The sequence below is a fragment of the Ursus americanus genome, chromosome 23, assembly GCF_024610735.1.
Source record: "Ursus americanus isolate L20-20 chromosome 23, mUrsAme1.1.p, whole genome shotgun sequence".
NCBI lineage: Eukaryota > Metazoa > Chordata > Mammalia > Carnivora > Ursidae > Ursus > Ursus americanus.
The window spans coordinates 22,979,918-22,998,346 of NC_142149.1; the positions used below are offsets into that span (position 1 = coordinate 22,979,918).

An 18,429-nucleotide genomic window follows, 5' to 3' on the forward strand; every position below is an offset into this window, starting at 1 on the left:
GGACTGGGATACGTCTCCGACTTCTGCCTATTTACTAAGAGGCTGAGTCAGCCAGCTTGTGTCTGCATCACAATCTCACATGTTGGTCTCTTCTGTTACACAGGAACTTCATCCTGGGCACTTCCCACCCAGGTACTAGAAGAGGTAATCCCCCAATAAATACGGTTATGAATAGCCCAGTCTTTAAGTGGAACCGGGGGGGGGGTGTCTCATCCATTACAACTAAATTCTGGGTGGGCTGGCCCTTTTCCAGCATCTCATTTGTAGACCCTGAACAGGCCTGCCAAGATTTATCTGCAAGCCCCCAGGGGGACAGAAACCAAAGTGATCTGCATTAAAAATGAAAGCAGCTGAAGACACAAACCAAGCTTTTGAAGCAGCTGGAGAGATTTACTGGGCGTCTCAGCAAGACTAGATGGCAGTGATGCCACAGGACAGACATCGATTCTTAGCAATGAAGAATCTGTATTGATCTTCTACCCGGAAAGGTTAAACACTAGAGCGCAAAGTTGGAGAGGATCTGGGGATTTGAATGGCAGGAGAGTGAATGCCCGCTGGACCAGGCACGACATGGCCATGTTCCCGTTCCTTAGGTTGCCATATGGGTGAGAGCGGTCAGCAAAGCATCTACCAAAGATGAGATTCTCGTTGATGGGAGTCAGGAGTCCTGGGTTCTAATGAAAATTCAAGTGACTTTTGGGGACCCTATTTGCACCAGTTTCTACCTTTCCCTTCATTGGTTTTGACCCTCCCATGAGGAGTGATAGTGCTGGTCACTGAGGATGGAAATAGATGGGGGAAGGCAGGTGGGCAGTGTGGGTGGACAGACGCACTGGCTATGTTACAAAACTTGTTCTTAACTTACCAGCAATTCAAATAATAAAGGCACAGGAGAACAAAATCCCTGTGTGTACCTGGAAAAGAACTTTAGTAGGAATCTTAAAGTGCACAAGAACCAAGGAGGGACAGATCTACTTAATTAAGACTTGGACGATGCAAACAGGAGTAAAAACGTTAATCATATAGAAATCAGGCATGTCTTCTTTTATGAAGGTTATTGTTCGTATATGCAGTAAACGACAGAGGGCAGCAGACAAGACAACCACACTGGAAACCACAGAGTTAAGAATGTGCTTGGAAGAAAAATACTTTGGGAGAAAAACGCTAACAACCGGAAAGACAAGGTATGTATTTTGGGGGATACCAGGGCATGAAATAATAGAGAAATATCAGTCCCTGAAGAGTGAAACTGGTTTTCCCAGAAGATATATTAATATATTTTTAGTCATAATGGAGTTGATTAATCACCTGAAGATTTTGACAAAATTAGAAATGAAAAGTACATATATATATTTATATTTTTATTTATTTATTTATTTAAGATTTTATTTATTTATTTTTCAGAGAGGGAGAGACAGAGAGAGTGAGCACAAGCAAGGGGAGAGGCAGGCAGAGGGAGAAGCAGGCTTCCCGCCAAGCAAGGAGTCCAATGCAGGACTTGATCCCTGGACCCTGGGACCATGACTTGAGCCAAAGGTAGATGCTTAACTGACTGAGCCACCCAGGCATCCCTACATACACAAATATTTTAAAGACTTTATTTACTTATTTGAAAGAGAGAGCGAGTGAGAAAGCACAAGCAGGGGGAGCAACAGAGGGAGAGGGAGAAATAAGCTCCCTGCTGAGCAGGGAGCCCAACAACATGCGGCTCGATCCCAGGACCTGGGATCATGACCTGAGCTGAAGGTAGATGCTTAATTGACTGAGCCACCCAGGAACCCCAGAAATGAAAAGTATATTGATGTCAATATTCTTCATGCATTTATATATTATACAGAAAATAATTTTATAAAAATAGATTTTTAAAACACAACTTGATATTTCTGAATGGTAAGAAGACTGGCAAAGTTGTCTTGACTTTGTCTGGCTTAGCAGATGGTCACTGTGGGGTACTGCTCCCCATGTGTCTGGAAATTCTTCTAAGATTATGAGTACTTTTCAGGTATATATGTAAAAAGTGACTTGATATTGGGCATATAAGACACCAGAGAAAACCTGGAAACAGACCTATTCTAAAAGCAATATAGATCACAGGGAAAGCAAGGAGCTAGGAGGAAAACAAAAGCCTTCCAAGAAAAAAATATAGAAAATGCCTTTGGTTCTTCATAAGCTAAAGGCTAAAAGAAGATAGAGCTCAGGAATCCAGTGGATAGTTTACCTAGCCCAAGAACCAGAATTGTCAGAACTAGAACCATAAAAGGACAGCTTCAGAAAATAAGCAGAATGAAGGGCTAACCATGGGGACTTGCTGTCCAGACAGAGGTATTTGGGTACTAGGGAAATCAGTGAGGAGGAACGCCTTAGCTGGACAAGATTGGACTCGGTATTGCAGACTCCCCATTTAACATAGGTGTGACTTGCATGGATGTGTGTGTGTGTGTGTGTGTGTGCACACAACTTCTCTGCATTCATTCCTCGGCATTCAACGGACATGTCCACAGCGCTTACTAAGTGCCCGGGACTGTGTAGGACACTGGGAATTGCCCATTGGCCACACTCTGTCCCTGTTCTTCAGGCTACCGTCCAGTGGGGGAGGCAATGGGAAACAGAGTCATACAGATATTTACTTATCTACGACTGTGATATGTCTTCAAAGGGGGAAGTTGAGGGTGCTGTGTACAACAGGAAAGCTAACTTCACGGAAGGTTTCCCAGAAGCTTTGGTTGTGTTATCAACACCTGACTGAGACTGGGTGTTTATTTAAAGATCTTGAAGAGGGGACGAGGTAAGGCAGAGGAGGGCTTCACTCCTGACCCTTGGCCTCTGGAAGAGCTTGAAGGCCTGGAATTTTGTAGGGCCTCCCTAAATTTGCCCAGGTCATCCTATAAACAAGGGAACGCCTGAGGAGACTGATGTCTTTAGACCAGTGAGGAATTGGGAGCCTGAGAGAGGATTTCCTCTGTGGACTGGATTGAGGTTCCTTTAGGTTTACGCGACTCTAGCAGCAGTCTGAGATCAGACACGGTGCAGCATTCTGACCATTTAATTAATTCAAAGCATCCTCATTCTCATTTTGAGGACATTATTCCATCTAATTATATTTTTTTCCAGTCTGTCCATTTGGAATGAAAAACAAAAGAATAAAGCTTAATGCCAGCATTTCTCAATGTCTCTCCAAAAAAACCCCGTAACTCTGCACTAAATAAAGCCTGGTAATTCAAAAGCAAAGCACTAATATATTCAGCATAAAACAGACAGAGGACCTAGAGCAATAATGACACCACTAATAACTAAAACAGTTATAACAATTAACAACAATTACAATGATAGAGAAGCTAATGCGTATGTGATCACTGCATTTAAATTGCTAGCAGAGCTGAGAAGGACTTTTTCTAGAGAAAAAAAAAAAAAAAGAGGGGCAGCATCTTATTTTCTTTATCCCATATGAGAGAAGCTAAGCTCCCAGCAAACAAAATGTCATAGGAAGAATAGCAATGGTCTACGTTTAAATATATATTGCTTTTCTCTCCTCTCTAGGTATTTATTGCAAAGCATTCGTCATTGCACACCAAGTTCTTTATAACCAGTAATAGCCATTTCTCCTGTAACGGAGGCCAGGTGGTATTACTGTTGACAGGGTCAGAATTTGAGAATGAGCTCTGTGACGTGGAGAGTTCTACGGTAAAAAGGACCAGGACATGTTTTTGCCTGTCTTCCTCCTTAGGGACAACAGAACTTGACTGTGTTCCTTCCAGAGTTCATAGGTCACCTTGGGGTTTTGTTTGGGAGACACTGGGTGGCTCTAGAATTCAAGCTGTGACCAAGGAAAAGAGGCTAAAAGGCAGGTCAGCATGTTGTTTACATTTGCTCGATGAGCCAAAGGGCTGTGCTAATGAGGCCTGGCTATGGGAGCAACTCTTAACAAATTATGGAAAAGAGAGAATGAGAAGACGGTTAAAGCCAGTCCTTGCTAGACCATGGGTAGGTGAGAAATGGGTATAGAAGGCCAAAGCAGTGAGCCACTGGAAGGGACCTGAAATATTTTCTAAGCCAGGCCGGAGAAGTCCACCATGTTCAGTCCATTAAAGCAGACTCAGTCTGATACCTTATTACCTATTTCAGAATGAAAGGTATAAAGAAATTTGCCAGGGCGCCAGGGTGGCTCAGTCAGTTAGGCGTCTGCCTTTGGCTCGGATCATGATCCCGGGATCCTGGGATCAAGCCCTGAGTGGGGCTCCCGGCTCAGCGAGGAGTCTGCTTCTCCCTCTCCCTCTGCCCCTTCCCCACACTCGTGCGTGCTCTCTCTCTCAAATAAATAAATAAAATCTTAAAAAAAAAAAAAAAGAAGAAATTTGCTAAGCTCCACTAACTAGGACACCAGAACAGGAAGAGTAGCTGAACATTGCCATTTGCTTGTTTTCATAGCCCTTGAATCTTGACTTCTGAAATTTCTACGGTCTTTAATGTTGTAAGTATGATCTTGAAGTGGAGAACACTCACAGATCCTGATCTTCTTCTGTGCTCTTCCCCCCCGCCCCATGCTCCTTTTATTGGGCCAAAATTGTCGCTGGCTGATGCTCAACTCATGTGTGGTCTTGGGAAACAGGTTTCAAAAAATGAGAGCTGCAAGACCTCTGTGGCTTCCCTGTTGCTTTCGTGGAATCAATCCATCGGTATATGCACTAACACGGAGAAGCCCGTGGTGGTAGAAGTTCATCAGGGACCATGTTCCTGCCCTGCAGAAATTATTGCATGGGGGCTCCTTTTTGGCTGAGTTTGCCCACAATTTTAGAGTGAAAACAACCTGTTCGGAGATCTTCCTTGGTCAGATATTTGGTGTATCTAAGGATGAGTTGTGCCTCCCGGTCCGCTCTTTATTTGACATGGCAGACCCAAGCCAATGGCCAGGAGTTTTCGTATAAACAGTACACAACGAGTTTTCTTGTTGGTTACCTGAACATTGCCTTCTCGTGATAGGGAAGGGAGATAAGCTGTCATCACGGAAGATACTTAGTGTTAGACTGTTAGGCTGATGGGTTGCAATTTAGTGAGAATCTGAGGTGTTGAAGAGTCACTCATTAAAATAACCCTGTTACTAACAGTCATGCTGTAAACTGAGCTCTTTATAGATTGAACAATCAATACTACAAGGCTGTGATAGATTTTCTAGGTAACAGAATAAAATAAAAGAAATTACATCTTACAGGGTCATTAACACTCAATGAGGATAAACTGAATTCCTTTTTCCCCGCCCTCTTCTGATAAGATCTAGTTGGGCTTTAAAAATGTTAGTAATTCTATCACGGGAAAGCAAAGCATTTCTGGGAACAGGCTCCTTGGAAGAGTTCTGGAGAAGAGCATGTGGATTTTAAAGGTAACTCTGCTAGCCACAGTATCTTTTAGGGGAATAATGCCCCCCACCCCCCAACCCTGCCGAAGACATGTGACACTTGAGAAAAAGAACCTAAGTGAACCAAACTAGTGTAGCTTGTCTGTTACATAAGAATTCACATTGTCCTAGAGTTCCCTTTTATATGCCTTCGTGGGCCTGCCTACCCTTTCCTTGGACCTGTACATTTTATTGTCATAAAGCTAAGGGATGACATTTGGATGCGCCATATTTGTTGCCATTTCCACAGCTCCTTTGGAGAAAAGGCACTGTATAAATGCAATAAATAAATAAGTAAACACAAATAATAAAAATTCCTGCCTCAGATTCTGCAGAGAGAGCAAAAAGTCCTCTGTGTTTTAATCACTAAGTCACCAATCATTATAACTGGTGGGAAGTATAAACCGTAGAAACATAGTTAGAGCCCACTACACTTTAACAACACCTGTTTTTTGTTTTTTTGTTTTTTTAAACAACGCCTGTTTTGGAGGCAGGAAGCATGAGGAATGAAAGGGTTTTTGTTTATTTGTTTGTTTGTTTTTTTAACTTATTTGAAATAGAGCTGTTGGAACAGTTAAGAAATAAATCTCCCCTCACCATCCCGCCACCCGAGATAGAACCTTAGAAAGAAAGGTTGAAGGAGGAAATGTGATGAGGGAGGAATCTGAAACTGAATTTTAGACTTTTGCCAGAGACTGCTGCTTCCTGAATGGCGTTTACTATAAAGTTGGCCGCAGGAAGTTTATAGTTTTCCCACCTTCTATCCTGTGCTGGTGATGGAAGTTGGTTGGGAAAAGTCATGGGACATAGGTTGGTCAGAAAACAGATTTTCTGTTGGAATTCTGCACAGCGAGTAGGAAACGGTAGAAAATAGGTTTTGGAATGGACTTAATTATATGGGCTCATCGTGACGAGGTGCTCACTGGAAGCTACGCTAATCCTGGACCATCCTCATGCGAGTTCTTCCTTTTTCTCCTGCTCTAGCACCTGACTTCTGATGCCGTCTCTTCTCCCTGGGAGAAGTTGGGCATTGACGAAGTTGGGTCCTTCACTAAATCTGTTACATATGCATTTCCCATTGGGCACGAACCTTAGGAGAAGGGGTCTTGCTGAGCAGATAACAAAGAGAAGAAATGGCAACAGATGAGAATAGAGAGGAGAATGGGAAAAGGAAAGGCCAGGGAAATGGGGAGGGACCAGGGAGAGAGAGTTGGGAAGAACTAGGCTTAAGACTTTCATAGAATCTCTAAGAAAAAAATCAGCTAGTATCTATATCAGCCACAATTTAGGCTCTGCTGATGGGATGAATGTCCTTGAGGTGGCCCTTGCAATTCACATTTCTTCATTGACAAGGATGGACTAGGTCCTTGTCCGCTTAAGGAGGCTTTGGAGGGGCGTCTGACCCTAGAAAAAGATGGGCTCACTAACCGCCTGAAGCATGGTTAACAGTCTGGGATGAATAAGATGTAATTTCGTATTCCACAAACCTGTTACATATTCATTCCCAAATGTGCCTGGAATCAAACCAGGCCATCAGAAGTCAGCATCACCAAGCAGTTCCATCCCTCACCCCACGTTCGCTTTTCAGATCTGACACATTTCCATTCCCCTCTGAACCTGCAATCTCCGGGCCTCTCAGAGAGGAGACATTTCCATTCTTTCCATTCTCGATCCCCTGATCTCTTAGAGATGAGGCAGTTCTATTTTCACCGTACTGATTTAGGAAATACTGATAGGAAAAAATAAATATCTGGTTTGGTTTCTTACCCTCTCTAGGATAAATCTTAGCTGTTCTGGGAACATTAATTAAGGTGAGTGGCTGCTCTGAAGGTTGAGCTATTTCCCTATCCAGTCTTCTTATCTGGGGCTTTTGAGGTCGACACACCAGTACCCTCTTAATTAGTGAGCCCGGTAACGTTTGTAGTCTGAAGGAAGGTGCCTTCTCCAGTCAGAAGCCTGAACGTCCTACTGTCCATTTGGGAAGCTCTCATACCTCCTCTATGTGGAGTGCCATTCTCATCCTCTTCTGGATCACGCTCTTCATCTGAGGGGATAAACATGATCAGCGTTAACAATTAGTGGTTGATAATCTTCTGCTCTTTGTAGTGGTGGGTCTTCTCTCTCAGAGCTCCTCATGCTCTTTCCAAGGCCATAATTGTTCTTTCTTTTTTTTTTTTTTTAATCATCTTGCATCTTCAAACTGGCCCTCTCCTTCCCTCCCCTTCATTCGTTAATAAACGTATTTAAGTGCTTGCTCTATTCAAGGTGCTACACTAGGAACTGGAGACACAGAGTGGACAAGACTGGCAGGGTCCGTGCCCTGGTGGAGCTTTCAATCCACTGGATTATTTAGGCACCGATCACTAGAATCCTGGTGCTCTCCCTCAAGCTCTATTTCTCCACTCCTTCTAGCATTCTCTTCTAAATGTATTGTCTCTATGTAAGTACCCAGAGTTGTGGGTGTGCGTGTGTGTGCACGCACGCATGTGTGGCTAAGCATGTGTTTAAACCCTCCATGATTAATTAGTCCTTAATGTATCAAGTTTTGTTCAGCCGTAGCTGAAGCTGGTCATGTCGGTAATTTTATGTTCCTGGTACTCGGGGCTTGTAGTTATCTTTTTAGTGCCGTTATTCAGCCTGCCTTGTTCATTAGAGTGTAAGCTCCTGAGGGCAGTTGGAATGGTCTTTTAATTAATTGCTGCAGGTACACAATGGGTTCTAAATCAGTGCTATTGTCTAACTCCAATCAAGTGTTTATACGGTCAAAGTCACAACATGATTGGCCTGTTTCTTACCCTCATTAACCTGTTTCATCTCAGACTTCATACTACCTGATACCACGGGAATCGGGTCTTTATAAAGAAAGCATGAGTACCAGACTCGTATTAAGCCAATTTACATGTGGAGTAAGATGAGCAAAAACACAGTTGCTATTCTCCTTTTCATCATCTCTGTGCACTCTCTCTTTCTCTCTCTCTCACCCACCCGCCCACACACAATGAATGGGGCATAATAAGCAACATTTTGAGGATTGAATACTTAGGTTTTTTTGGGTCCACATTTACTTTCTCTTCCTGGGTCTTGGGGCACTTACCTGGCTTGTTTCCCCATAGTTATGCCACTAAATGAAACTTTTGAGGAGCTGGCCCAGGGACAGTTCCTTTTTTTTTTTTAAATATAAGTTTCATAGAGCAATATGAATTCTGGTATGTTAGAATGGGGGAAGTAAGCTCTGAGCTCATAAGTAAGAAGAAGCAGCACAAACATATGTTACAGCACTATAGAACATTAAAGAAGTAATCGATTTCACATTAAAATGATAAAATTTCCCTGCAAAAAATAAAAATTAAGGAATTGATATTCTGCAGAAATGAGTCATATGTCCTTCAGACTAAAAAAATTATCATATATATATATATATATACACACACATATCTATTTGCCCTACAAGATTCTGTGGGGAAAGACCTCAACTCTTCTTACCTTCATGTATGGCCTCACAGCAGAGAATTTCCTACTTACCACCTGTAGTGCTTCCCCCCCCCACCATGAGGAATAAAGATGTGAGATAATGGAGGAGTGAAATCAAATATCGGAAATAGACCTTGCTGAAATAAATCACGTTAAACATCATTCTTTGCACATTGTCTTCCTATTACTTGCCCACTTCCTTCCTTCCTCTGCCCTGATGCTTTTCCTGTTTGACATGGGACCAATTTCACAGGATTGAGAACATTAAAAGAAGAGTTGGTACGGCCTCAGTTTTAGAGATACCCAATAATTTGGGCAGGGAGCATCTCTTCTGCTGATACCAAACAACTCAATCACAAAGCCCAATAATTCGCTGTGCTTAGGCACTTTTGCAGAGACGGTTTATTCTACCTCTGCTGTCTGTGCACAGATGTCTCTTCCTCCCAATTCTAATCAATGTAAATTGGGTCAGATCTCCGCTGTGAATTACAAATCGGATCTGAAGTTGGAGGGTCACCGTGCCTGTGACTCCACCTCCTTCCCACCACCATTAGATGGGAAGCTACACCAAAGATCTTTTCTAAATAAATCAGACTTTATTGTAAAACTCGGCCACTGACGAGACATAACCTCATTAGCATTGATTTTAAAATAAATTATTGAAAGTGGCTTGCCTGCTCTTTGCATTTGTAAAATAGGGGAATGTAAATGTATTTGCAATGATAAAAATGAAAACTACACTTGATTCCTTTGTCCTTTCAGGCAACAGCACTTAATCTAGTCATGATACAAAAATGGGAAAAATAAAAATCTCTTCTATGCCGTTCAATTCCAGACCAGATACTCTGATTTCCATTGCGCCTGTGGAGTCACCTAGAAAGAAAGCAGAACGCTGGCCATAGATCTTATGTATCGTTCACCACCGTTACTAAGCTCTTCCATGATGAATGTGAGGAGGGAAGCTCTAATCCCCACATCTGCTCTATCCAGGGTTGACCTTCCCGGGTGGCTGAAAGTGAGCTCAAGTCAAGAAGCCCAGCTACTGGGGCGAGAGGCTGGGTGCTGTGCCTTTGAAAGTGTGAGCGTGGAGGTACCAACACACAGGGAAGCGATGCTCTCCACAGCTGGTGTGAACGGCAGCAGCTCTCAGCACCTTCCCAGCTGCAAAGAGCACAACACAGAGAGGCGGACGCTTTACCTCAGATCCTTCAATGAGATCAAACTGGCATCTTTCAAACTCCAAAGTCGAGAAAACCAATTACGTGGCCACAGAAAGAAATGTCTCTTTGCTCACAAAAGGGGGTGGGTGAAACTGCTAGATTTCTCAATTTTTTTTTCCTGTAAAATGAACCTTCGGTTTTTAAGAGATTATTTTGAAAAAAATTTTCTTCTTCAGGCTAAAGAGCTTGTTGAACTTCTTTATAAGAATATCATTAGGCATTTTAGCATTACATCTACTGGAATACATCTTCATTTAAGAGAGAATTAAAATTTATGTGCTAACTCAACTTCAAACAGGAATAGATTATAATGGTCCTCGCTCCTAACAGGGCATATGGGACCCCAACCTTATATAGGTTTTAAACAAATTAACCTCTGAAGATTACTGTCCACTTATTACATTAAATGCTCTACTTGATCCCCAAATATCTCATCTCAACTGGGAAAACAGTTGAGGAAGATTCTGTTAGCTGTGCGAACATGTGAGAGAACCATGGGGCATCACAAATGAGCCTCAGTATCCAGAGAGCTGATTTCAATCAACACTCTTGGCACAATGTCAGGGACACTAATGAGAGGCTGAGAGGAACAGGACACTGATTCCACCACGGAGTCACGGAGAGGAGCCAGCTTCCCATGACACCTGGCTCCTTTCTGAGGTGCTGCTCTGACATCGGCTAAACTGAGAACAACACTCGGAAAAATGACTGGATCCGAAAGGGGGAAGTCACTTCCCCCAAACAAAGCAAGGTGACAGAAGCTTAAAAAATGCCAACTGTATCAATGTGCAACCAGATGTCAAGGTGCTCTCGTGACAGATGCAACAGAAATGCAGATAGACTCGGAGTACAGAGACGGCATGCAGGAGAGTGGAAATAGAAAGCTCTCCACAGCAGGCACAGATACGCTATAAATCTGTGGGCGCTCCAGCACCTCTTCAGACAACACGGAAAATATGAGCAGGATGCTAATAACACGTTTAATTCTCTGTTGTATAGTTTTTAGTCTCAACTGTTACCTCAGAACATTTGCATCCTATCTCTGTGGTCTGGGTCTTGACGTACACGATATTAAATCCAATTTGTGCTAACTGCAACACTTGGAATGCGCTGAATTTAATTTCACAAACAATAATTGAGCACCTACTAATTGGAGGAGAAAGACCTGAATACAAATCACCGTGGTAGGGGCTGAAACGGAGCTCAAGTCTAGTTGAGTCTCTGGGAGGGGGTCACTAAGGAGACGTGTTGGAGCAGAAGGCGTAGGGTTCCGTAGGCTGAGCTCAGGGAGGATGTTCTCGGTGAAGAAAACCCCAGCATGACTCTGGTTTTGGTGCTGGCCAAACAGCAGCTTGTGGCTGGGGCGCAGTGTGCGCGGGAGAGAGAGAGAAAGGGCTGGGAAGCTCAGGCCTGCCGTTGGCATTGACGCTTTAGGCTCCCCCCACGGAGTGCTGTTGCTTTTCTGTGAAACTGAAAATCCCTTTCTTCATAAACTTTGTGTTTTTGGCGTCTGTTTTCTTCTTTCCTTAGACCTACTTTTGCCATTTCTTCTTCTTGTCGGTCTGGGCAACAGTAGAGGGGAAAAAAACAAGTCCACAGAATGCTTGTTTCCATTTGATTCAAATGAAAAAAAAAAAAAAAAAACCCACAACAAAAACCACCCAGTTCTATGCTTCATTATAAAGCAATCCGGTTTCTGGGTCTGTAATAACCCTCCGGGGCAGTGTGGGCAGCACTGGAATGCACACAGAAATTCCGAGGGAGAACTCATTGTCTCTCTTCCTGCTTGCTCTCCTGAAGTCTCTCCTGAGAACACAGCCAGATTCCGCCGTCACCGCAGCTGTGACAAGGCCCCAGTTAAAGCTGCACGATGGTCTCAGGCGACTTGCTGGATTCCAGCTTTGAGGCCCCAGACAAAGTGAAACCTGATAAAAGTTGTCCTTTTATGGAACACTGAATCACAAAACTGGGCCTGTGCTGGCCTGTAAAATAATTTCCGGGGAGGGGTGAGAGAGAGCTCCGAAAAGCCTCCCATCTTCCACAGATTGCTTTAGCATTTCTTTGTGGTGGTTCCCTGCAGTTTAATCTACTGCAAATGAGATCTTAAAAATCAAGGGCCCCCATATGCTCAACACGGATGTTCAGAAATCCCACCGGATACCAACCTTGAAACCATATTACCCAGGACTAACATTTTTGTGGTCTTGGCTAAAAACCTCGAGTGCTCTGGTTTTCCCTCATGGGAAGGACAGTGCCAGCCACGTAGCAAACGCTAATTAGCCCATGGTTAATGTGATATAGTGCATTTAATTTGATGACCCATACATTATTTTGATTAGGAAAAAACATTTTTGTATTGACTCGGTATGTGTTACAAGCACTTTTCTCTGTACTAGGAAGACCACTGAAATTACATTCTAGAAGGGAGATCTCACGTACATGGCCTTCCCATAAAGACCATGGGGCTTGTGTAGGCCCCAGCCCAAAGAGGAAGCAGTAGCAGAACCATCAATGCTAAGTATTCTCTGCAAAGCACATTTACCTGTTATAATGAAACAAATGTTAGAAGCCCAAGTCATTTGACTTTTGATGGGTATGCAGTGTTAGCACAATCCAACGTTACCGTTGGCCATCCCTCCACCCAGCACCTGTCCTTGCAGTAAAAACGGGCCTGAGCAGAAGGTGCGCTCCACATTCCATCTGCTCAGGATTTTCAATTTCACCTGCTTCATACATATAGCTGAAAATGTCCAACTGGACTTTCTCAGGTTTGGTTGGTGGAGGCGGGGAACTAGCTATCCCTCAATTTTTCAAGGAGGTAACACTTTTTATTTAAACGCCATGAAATCACTAACAGCCAGCACTTACTGAGTACTCACTGTATGCCAGGGCTCCGTTCTAAGCGCTCTACACACTTCAGTTCTAGGCTTCTCACAGCATCCCTCTACGGCAGGTACTATTGTTATCCCCATTGCACAGGTGGGAAAATCACACACACAGACAGCAAATCACTTGCTCAAGGTCTCACAGCTAACAGGTGGCCGAGCAGGTCCATTCTGACTCAGAGCCAGCACTTTTACCTGCAATACCTCGCTGCCTCTCACATGCTGCCGCTCTCTAGATCTTGTGAGATGGCAGCAGAGGGTGGGCAATGTCAGCTGCCCTCACATTCCCTTTTAATTCCTTCAGGGCTTATACTGTGGCATGTGTATAGTGAACAGAAAATTCCAGAAGCAACAAGCTGAGTGCCCTGGGTGGGAAGCTGGGGGATGGAGACTCGGGGCTGAAATATTCTTATCATCATTAAATGCCAATATAGCCCACCTCCAATGCTGTCTCTAAAAACTGGGATGGACAATGCTGAAGAACCTGTTGGCTGGGAACAGTGCTGTCCTTTGGAAACATATAAGCAAGTTAGCTGCAGTTTCCCTAACCTGAAGAAAGAGACCCTGGATCTCCTACAGTGTGGGCTTCCTCACTTTCAGGGGACAGTTGTGAGCACAGAAGTGGCTTTCCTTGGGAAAGCAGACCAGTGTCCATGCCCCCAGAGTCCACTCCAGCATCTCAACTGGAGGCATGCCCTGGGACCCTCGGCAGTGCTGGGATGGCCAAGGGTAGGATTTGAGGAAGCAAGGGAAGGATGGTCGTTAAGAAGACAATCATACATTCATTGACCCATCATCTGGGGTAAGGTGATGGTCTCAAACTCATCTTATTTCCCGAGGCTCCTTCTCTTTCCTGTCCTTTGCTCTGCGCCTCTGAGCATCAGCCCCCTCCTCTCTGGTTCCTCTGAGAACTAAAGCTGGTGCATGAAAAGGCCCTTCTTTGCTCCCCAGAAGCCTGAGTCATTCAGTGAGGCTTTCCCAGAGCACTCTTCCACAGCTGTAATCCAAAGTGGAGTGTCACCCGGATATTTCCCCCAGCCTGGATGGGAGTGAGTGGAATGTGAGCTCCCTAAGAAGATTCTGGCCAAGTTGGGGAGTACATCTCCTTTTAGGGAGTGTTGTGAATTAGATCCATTTCTGCACCCTGCTGTTGCAATGGAGCAGACTGTGAAAGGGAAGATTCTCAGAGGAGCTGTGTTTTAATGTAGCAATTTGATTCAATTTTCCACTCTATAAAATTACCCATCACTGCTCGTTGCTTTCTAACAGACACCTTCACTCTTAATTTAACAATCCTATCGAATTCTGCCAGGGAAATTGGAAAAATTTATCACCTGTGAAATTTTATTTTCCTTTGGTTGTATCTGTTTTTGTAAAACTTCATTAACGACGATGACTTGCTGAGGAAATTATCATTTTTTTTTAACTTCAGACACAAGAAATGGCTCGACCTCAACCAAGATATCATTTGCATAATAAAACACAACAAAAAGGCTGGGGAAGTCGGGACTGGCAGAAGCTGGGAGTGCTAGGAGAAGAAGCAGACTCTCCCTGGTGGGTGGGGAGGTGGGTGAAGTCCTCAGCAAGAAGGAGACATGGGGCCACAGCCCGGCTCCTTGACTCAGGAAGCAATGATGTGGCTCCTACCCCCACCCCCAAGGGAAGAGCCTCATACAGCATTGACAGGATTGGATCCTCTTCTTAGGAAGTCTTGAAATGCAAGTTGCTTACTGACCCAGCTTTTTGGCAACCAGTCCTGTTTTTAGGGTCCCCAGTGTTAGAGTCACCTTAGTTTCTGAGTTCATCTGGGGTAGAGGTTTAAATTGCTATAAATTTCGGCTTAACTCGAATTTCTCAGCAGAGCACTGAACTCCTGGCAAATTTCCACAGGAGCGATCTTTCTGAACGGACTTGAAGATTCAGCGTTCCTGTGGTCTAACTACCTCACAATTAAAAGGCTCAGGCTCCGGTTTTCCACAGTCTGACCCCCACTGTGCTCTGTGCCGTTCGACAGCTGCTGTTATTCCCACAAGAAGGGGCTACGCGGAAGCAGTGATGACTATACATTTTCTGAGACGCCAGTTATCATGCCTTTGGAAGAGAAGAAATATGTACGTGGGCCTCCTGTAATGGTGGGCAGAGGAAACAGGTTTATGTGTAAGAGGGGCGATTCGATTTGTGGTACCTGAGTTGGGTGCTGATGCGTTGTACGCTCTCAGGGTCTTCTTCGGTTACTGACAAGGTCTGTCAGCACTTCCTTGTATTCCTTTAGACTTTTGATAACCTTCCTCATTTGGAGGAGATTTTATATCACTCTCACATTTACACAGAGAAGAAGTTGAAACTAGAGAGTTTTGATGACCCACCTCAAGATCCAGAGTAAACCCATGAAGGCCAACATGAGTCGTCTTGACTCGACATATGTAATAATAGAGTTACTTCACACGGCCAAGGTGAAAGACACGCCTTGATCAGTTCATCTTGCTCCCAAAGCAAGGGAGAGCTTCTGGACTGGGAGTCATGGAAACTCCACTGAAGCTTCCCTACGTTCTTTTCTTCAGAGATTTGGCTTCTTCTGCAGGTTTCAAACTTATATTCTTCCACCAGGTCAAGAATTTCTGAAACTAGTAGAAGATAACCAGAAGATAACATTTCTCACCTGGTAAGACTTCATAAATATCTTCTTCTGTCTCCTTTGTGGGCTCTTTTAGCCCCATACTCCCAGGCAAGATGACAGGTCTGCCTTGGGAACCGGAATTTGGGGCATCGAAACCATCAATATCATCATACGTCTCTTCCTCTTCCTCTTCTTCCTCCTCCTCTTCACACGGAATGGTTAAGGAGCTCAGATCTGCCAGGGCAGAGATGAGAATGAATCAAGATGGGGAGAAAAAGGAAAGAATAAGGCAGGGAAGGAAAGAGGGAGAAGGAGGAGGGGGGATGAGAATAAAATATGTCAAAAGAAAATGAAACGCTAGGTTAAGTGCTGTTATTTCTAATGTGGGCCTTGGTGCCAGGAAATCTACAGAAAAGGCCAGACTAGCACTGTGTCAGGTTTAAACCATCAACATAAATCCTTCCTTGCAATAAAACTTGATCAGGATGAAGCAGCTCTGAAAAGTAGGAGTGTGCGAATGAGCACATGAGGCTAAGGGATGAGAATAAGGCCAGAAGAGGAAATGCCAGCGCGCCGTGCACTGTTCTCCAAGTAGAGAAAGGGCGAGTGATGGCCTGTGGCTCCCCAGGGTGCACAGAGCCCTGGGAGCAATGGTGGCTCCCGGAGGATAGCCGAACTGTCAGAAGCTCGTCTCCCCTGTGATCTCACTGCAGAATGTCAGACAAGTTTGTGCATAAAGAGAAAAATGGGCAAGAGTGGAAGAAGAAGAGAAAGTGAGATACAGAAAAATATAACAGTCGTGCGAGACCAAATGGAATGGCTGAGCCGCATGGTTCCCATGCCCTTGTGCAATTCTGCAGTCTGGCTGACCTCAAAGTGGGTCATTGCAGAGAGGATGTTGAGCCGTTGTTACAAGCACTGGGAGATTGGTTTTTATTTTAATGGGGAACTGGGAAGGTTCGCTCTCTGATGTTAGTACAGAAGGCTCTCTGAAACCCTTCTGAGGGGCCTCTGCAGGATGGGTGAGTGCAGTCAGGGTACTCTGGGGAAGGAATGGATGGAGAGACATCCGACGTTCATTTCAAAACACAATAAAACTGTTTGGCTTGATTAGGCATTTAATAAAGATTTTGCAACCATTTTCATTGGAATTCTGGTGCCACCTCATATGAGGAAGGGATCAAAGACACATTTGTGGCTTAAACCATATGTTATTATTTTGTTCGTTTTAAAATAAAATGGAATGAATAATTTCTTCAATGTGGGATTCTGAAAGTACCACAGGGTACAGCTCAATAAAGCTGCTTTGAGTTTTATTGAGGTTTACACACTTAGGGGTATATTACACGCATAAATCCAAGGCACCTAGATAAGAGTGTACCCTGTAGTCTTGCCATCAATGTTCATGTCTGCCTAGTTCCAGTCTATTATACGTGACGCTCTTGGTAGATGCAATAGTTTGTTTTTGTGATAGCAAAGGCATAAACTGAGTAAAATAGGCAATTCTTGTAATTAAAGCTCCGGTGCTTCCTTCTTTTTATCCACAATAAAATCTTATAGCAGAATAAAAAAAAGGAGATGAAAAGGCTTGGTGTTTTTCGGCTGGCGTGCTTCTCCCTAGGTCTTGGGCCATGTGCAACGTGGGCGTTTCTGCCTCTCCGCGGCGGCAGGGTCCTGCCACGATGCTCTATCATGGGTTATCTGCTGCCAAGTGACAGACTCAGGTTGGCTGTTTTTACCTGCCAGGCCACTCCCAGATAAGCCTTCCTGGGCCACTGTCACTGCTCTGCCTGCAAGCTGGCCAGCAGAGGGTACTCTAAGAGCGGTCATTTAACATCTTCAAGCAGGACTCTTCCCATCCCAAAGCAAGGGACATTTTATTGCGGTTTGGGAAAGAACAGTTTGCTTTTAATGTCCATGTTGATGAAGGCCCCCTTGATAAGTATAGGTTTCTCCTTCCTGCTAAGTTTCAAACAAGAAGATTTGGGGCCTAAATTGCATCTATGTGACTTCACATTTGATATCATGAATTTCCTTTCCAGAATATAAGGGGTTGGGAGACACCTGACTGAGCAGAGCTGGTTTTCAGAAGCTCCTTCTCTAGTGATTGCAAATACTACAGAGGTCATCTCTAGGTTGATGGCTTCTTTACCTTTGGATTCATACATGGTACTATTTGTTGCTATAATATAAGGGACAGTAGAAGGGAGAATGCACAGAAAAGAAAATACAGATTGAAGCCTGTGGATTATATTAATGTAATATAACTTCAACTGCAAATCCACGTAAGTATTGTTTCTGTAATAATGATACTTACCCTTTAACAAGAAACTTATTTGATCCACCCAGTCTCTGGCTTCGGCTGGATTAGAAGCTGTAAACTAGAGAAAAATTAGTGAATTAATTTATCACCTTTATGAATTCATAAAATTTCCATGAATCCTATAGGGAGGTTCAAAGAGAAGAGCCTTGTGAATCAAGCTGCAGAGTCAGGTTGAAAGCTAGGATTCTCTGTCTACTTAATATTTAGAAAAAAGATCAAAAGATCAAAATCTTACTCAAGGTGATACTTCCCTTCATAATTCTGTATAATTCTGTATACCCAATGTTGACTACTAATTGAGTCCAGACCTTCATGTTCAATTATCCATGCATTCATCAGGCATTTTTTTGAGAAAAGCTTACGGGGGAAAAAAGAAAGCAAACCCAAACTCCTGACTTTAAAGAACAATGTATCAGTTATGGAGACAAGATACACACTTGAAATGGGAACCTACAAAGTAGGCGATCTGAGAATAGTCGGATGCTGAGAGAACACAGGAGCACTTCCTGTTGCCTGGAATAAAG

General features: G+C 43.8%; 1 protein-coding gene across 1 annotated transcript in view; it reads right to left on the minus strand.

Moving 5' to 3' along the window:
• The window catches only part of SKAP1 (src kinase associated phosphoprotein 1), a 274,782-nt gene that overhangs the window by 23,333 nt on the left and 233,020 nt on the right, over positions 1-18,429 (minus strand). The window contains exons 8-10 of the mRNA XM_045813770.2: positions 17,900-17,963; positions 15,625-15,816; positions 7,383-7,433 (exon numbers count right to left, since the gene is read on the minus strand). Of these exons, the coding sequence (XP_045669726.1) occupies positions 7,383-7,433; positions 15,625-15,816; positions 17,900-17,963 (307 nt within the window). The remainder of the gene's footprint in view (positions 1-7,382; positions 7,434-15,624; positions 15,817-17,899; positions 17,964-18,429) is intronic.